This window comes from Medicago truncatula, chromosome 5 (assembly GCF_003473485.1).
Source record: "Medicago truncatula cultivar Jemalong A17 chromosome 5, MtrunA17r5.0-ANR, whole genome shotgun sequence".
Classification (NCBI taxonomy): Eukaryota; Viridiplantae; Streptophyta; class Magnoliopsida; order Fabales; family Fabaceae; genus Medicago; species Medicago truncatula.
This window is the reverse complement of record NC_053046.1, coordinates 38,836,980-38,842,358: the sequence shown is the minus strand read 5'-3', so window position 1 is coordinate 38,842,358 and position 5,379 is coordinate 38,836,980. Positions and strand designations below refer to the sequence as shown.

Genomic DNA, 5,379 nt, shown 5'->3' with positions numbered 1-5,379 from the left:
TTGTCCACAAATTCATCTGTTTTCTAGAAAGTACAAAATATACTAATTTATTCTTTTTTGTTTTTTACAGAATACTATTTATTCCTTAAAACTCTAAAATTTAAATCAAATCATTGTTTTAAGAAAATGAATTGCATATGTACTTTAATCTTATTAGAGACTAATTTGATTGACAATTAATATATTTTTAAGGACTTTGACAGTTAATTATTAGAGTAAATTATACCGGAGTTCTTTAAGTTTTGGGTTTATAATATATTGGTCATTTAAGTTATTTTGATCACTCATAAGTCCTTTAACATTGATGTTTGTAACGGATTGACCCTTTAAATTATTTTGGTCACAAATAAGTCCTTTAAGTTTGTAAACGGTTTCGAATTAGTCCTTTTACCACATCATCTTTTGGTTAATAGAATGACTAAATCGAAAACGTTTACAAACTTAAAGGATTTATTTGAGACCAAAATAACTTAAATGAGCAACATGTTACAAACTTAAAACTTAAACGACTTATGTGTTGTCAAAATAACCTAAAGGACCAATATACTACAAACATAAAACTTAAAGTACCCTGATCTAATTTAGCCTAATTATTAAAAACCAAATTAATATGTTTCATATTTTAAGGGCAAAATAGCTCTATTTTTTTTTATTCTCAAAGGTACTCAGTTCGATATTTACTCCAAATTATAAAATGTCTAATTTTAACAATTGATTGTTGCCGCAAGAATTTAGCTCAGTTGGTAGGAACATTATATATTATTATATATAAGGATCTGATTCGAACACCGAACACCCTATTTGTTCACCTTAATTAAAAACATCCCCTAGCTAAAATTACGATTTTGATTAATATTACAACTTAATTAATTTGTGTTACAATAATTCTCCTCCATTTTAAAAAAGTTCTTTTTTTTATTTTTTTAAAAAGGATGTGTGTAGAAGACGTCTCTTGTTTAATGTCACATATATGTTCCAATATCATTTTTCTTCATGGAATTGTCTCATTTGGCTAAAGCCAAGTCTTGTAATATTTCTATGGATGCTAATGAATTAATTATCGTATCATTAAAATTGCAACCACAAAAAAAAATTCCACTGGAGTGCTCCATACGGTTGAAGAAGACATCCCCTAGCTACTACTACCTAACAGGAGCACTGCAAGATTCAATTTCTAAAATGTTTACTATGTTTTCTACGCAAAATTCATTCATTGGCTCAATTTATTAAAGGTAACTCTTCATTCAACTTTAGAATTAATTTGTTAAAGTAATTTTATACTCCCTCCGGTCCTATTTATAAGAGAATTTTGGGTCAATAAAAGTTGATGTATCTAGTTAAAAATTCAGTCCACATACATTCACTTTTTATTGACCTAAATTTCTCTTATAAATAGGACCGGAGGTAGTATTATTTACTCAAAAATAAATTCATAAATGTTTGGTTGACCCTACTAATGAATTAATTAATGTTTTTTTAAGATACTAATAAATGAATGTTCTCGTCAATTAGTATAATGGACTCAAAATACTCCATCACTAAAAAATTGCAACCACAAAAAAATCAATCTTCTAACTGGAGTGCCTCATACGGTTGAAGATAAGCACCAGCACTTACTACAAAACAAACCCATCTTATATCAATGCTTTAGTTTCTTTGAATATAAATAACTAAATAGAGGGAAATCAATTGGTACATCCAAAATCATATCATAAAGGAAAAAGGAAATAATACTGAGAAGAGAGTATTAAGTGTAATTAAGTTTCTCTAAATGGGATCCTTTTTTATTCCATTGCCTTATTTTACCTTTCACTTCTTGTTGTTGTTGTTGATTACTCATTTTACTTCCTACACTTTCTCACTGTGCAACCAACATGACACCTCTGCCTTGTTACAATTCAAAAACTCTTTTTCTGTCAACACTTCATCTAAACCGGACGATATTTTGTCTAGTTGTCCCTCTTTTTCTTTCAAGACAGAATCTTGGAAAAACAATACAGATTGTTGTGAGTGGGATGGTGTCACGTGCGACACCATGTCAGATCACGTGATTGGTCTGGACCTCAGTTGCAACAATCTAAAAGGTGAATTACATCCCAATAGCACCATCTTTCAGCTTAAACACCTTCACCAACTCAACTTGGCTTTTAATAATTTTTCTTTGTCTTCAATGCCTATTGGTGTTGGAGATTTAGTGAAACTCACACATCTAAATCTATCAAAATGTTACCTCAATGGTAATATTCCTTCCACAATCTCTCATTTGTCAAAATTAGTATCACTTGATCTTAGCAGTTACTGGTCCGAACAAGTGGGATTGAAACTCAATTCATTCATTTGGAAGAAACTCATTCATAATGCTACTAATTTAAGGGAGCTTCATTTGAATAGTGTGGATATGTCTTCCATTACGGAGAGCTCTTTGTCAATGCTAAAGAATTTGTCATCCTCTTTGGTTTCTCTTAGTCTACGAAAAACTGAGTTGCAAGGAAATTTGTCAAGTGACATCCTCTCTTTACCTAATCTTCAAAGATTGGATTTGTCATTTAATCAAAACCTTAGTGGTCAACTTCCAAAGTCCAACTGGAGCACTCCTCTAAGGTACTTGAACCTCCGTTTATCTGCTTTCTCAGGTGAAATTCCTTATTCCATAGGTCAATTGAAGTCTCTTACTCAATTAGTCCTTTCAGATTGCAATTTAGATGGGATGGTTCCTCTATCTTTGTGGAACCTCACCCAACTAACATATTTGGACCTTTCATTTAATAAACTTAATGGTGAGATCTCACCATTACTTTCAAACCTCAAACACCTCATTCATTGTGATCTTGGATTTAATAACTTTAGCGGTAGCATCCCAATTGTTTATGGAAATTTAATCAAATTGGAATATTTATCACTTTACTTTAACAACCTAACAGGCCAAGTTCCATCATCACTTTTTCATCTACCTCATCTTTCTCATTTATATTTAGCATATAACAAACTAGTTGGCCCAATTCCAATTGAAATCGCAAAACGTTCCAAATTGAGATATGTGGGTTTGGATGATAACATGTTAAATGGAACAATTCCACATTGGTGTTATTCTTTGCCTTCGTTGTTAGAGTTGTACCTCAGTGACAACAATCTCACAGGGTTCATTGGTGAGTTCTCAACATATTCTTTGCAATCTTTGTATCTCTTTAATAACAACCTACAAGGTCATTTTCCAAATTCAATATTTCAACTCCAAAATCTTACTTACTTAGATTTGTCATCAACAAACTTGAGTGGTGTTGTGGATTTTCACCAATTTTCAAAATTAAACAAACTAAGTTCCCTTGATCTTTCCCATAATAGTTTTCTTTCTATCAACATTGATAGCAGTGCTGACTCCATCTTACCCAACCTTGAATCATTATATTTATCTTCTGCTAATATTAAAAGTTTTCCCAAATTCCTAGCACGAGTACATAATTTGCAATGGTTAGATCTCTCCAATAACAACATTCATGGGAAAATTCCCAAATGGTTTCATAAGAAGCTCTTAAACACATGGAAGGACATTCGGTACATTGATCTTAGTTTCAACATGTTGCAAGGACATCTTCCAATTCCACCTGATGGCATTGTATACTTTTTACTCTCAAATAACAACTTCACAGGAAATATTTCTTCAACATTCCGCAACGCAAGTTCCCTTTATACCCTCAATTTGGCTCACAACAACTTTCAAGGAGATCTTCCAATTCCACCTTCTGGCATTAAATACTTTTCACTCTCAAATAACAACTTCACAGGATACATTTCTTCAACATTCTGCAATGCCAGTTCCCTTTATATGCTCGATTTGGCTCACAACAATTTGACAGGTATGATTCCACAATGCCTGGGAACATTAACTTCTCTTACTGTATTGGATATGCAAATGAACAACCTCTATGGAAGCATTCCTAGAACCTTCTCCAAAGGAAATGCATTTGAGACTATAAAGTTGAATGGCAACCAATTGGAAGGACCATTACCACAATCTTTGGCTAACTGTTCATATCTTGAAGTTTTGGACCTTGGTGACAACAACGTTGAGGATACATTTCCTGATTGGCTAGAAACTCTACCAGAGTTACAGGTGATAAGTTTACGATCAAATAATCTTCATGGTGCAATCACCTGTTCTAGCACCAAGCATACATTTCCCAAGTTGAGAATTTTTGATGTCTCTAACAACAATTTTAGTGGGCCCTTGCCAACATCATGCATCAAGAACTTTCAAGGAATGATGAATGTGAATGACAATAACACTGGTTTGCAATACATGGGTGACTCTTATTACTACAATGATTCTGTTGTGGTCACAATGAAAGGTTTTTTCATGGAGCTAACAAAGATATTGACTACTTTCACAACTATTGATTTATCAAATAACATGTTTGAAGGTGAAATTCCACAAGTCATTGGAGAATTAAATTCTCTCAAAGGACTTAACCTTTCAAACAATGGAATCATAGGTAGCATTCCACAATCTTTGAGTCATTTGAGAAATTTGGAGTGGTTGGACCTCTCATGCAACCAATTGAAGGGTGAGATTCCTGTGGCTTTGACAAATTTGAACTTCCTCTCAGTCTTAAACCTTTCACAAAACCATCTTGAGGGAATCATACCTAAAGGTCAACAGTTTAATACATTTGGAAATGATTCTTTTGAAGGAAATACAATGTTGTGTGGATTCCAATTGTCTAAATCATGCAAAAATGAGGAAGATCTGCCACCTCATTCAACATCTGAAGATGAAGAAGAATCCGGATTTGGCTGGAAAGCGGTAGCAATCGGATATGCATGTGGGGCAATATTCGGGTTGCTATTGGGATATAATGTATTCTTCTTCACTGGTAAACCCGAATGGCTTGCAAGACATGTTGAACATATGTTTGACATAAGATTGAAAAGAACGAACAACAGAGCCATCGCAAATCGCAGAAGAATGAATTAATTGGATGAGGGTCTTTTCAAATATGTAGTTACAACTGTTTGTAATTAATCTGAATTTCCCAGTTTAAGGGATGTAGTATTATATATATATATATATATATATATATAATTTAATCATTCTTCATTTAATTATGTAAGTTACGAAATTTTTTTGTTGGCAAAAGATACTAAATTTTGATGTAACATTTCTTCTTTCAAATGCACCTTTAGCACTAACCTTTTTTGACCATTTTATTCTCCACACCAATCAAGTAACTTAATTTTTAAATCACTAGACACTAGCTTGAAGCTAAATTATACCGTTTTTTTTTTTGGTCTAAATAAATTATAACGTTTTACTTTATCTATTCTATTTTAATTTTGATTTGCTTGTTTTAAATTCATAATATCTTTTTTTTAGGGAAAATT

At 32.4% G+C, this 5,379-nt stretch overlaps 1 protein-coding gene across 1 annotated transcript; it reads left to right on the top strand.

Annotated features, from left to right (window-relative positions):
• The first annotated feature begins 1,968 nt into the window (after positions 1 to 1,968).
• LOC112422182 (receptor-like protein 9DC3) lies at positions 1,969 to 5,022 on the top strand. The gene is made up of 3 exons (XM_039834101.1): positions 1,969 to 2,777; positions 3,138 to 3,574; positions 3,710 to 5,022. The coding sequence occupies exons 1-3, from the start codon at positions 2,036 to 2,038 to the stop codon at positions 4,970 to 4,972; spliced, it is 2,442 nt and encodes an 813-aa protein (XP_039690035.1). The 5' UTR covers positions 1,969 to 2,035; the 3' UTR covers positions 4,973 to 5,022.
• The last annotated feature ends 357 nt before the right edge of the window (positions 5,023 to 5,379 follow it).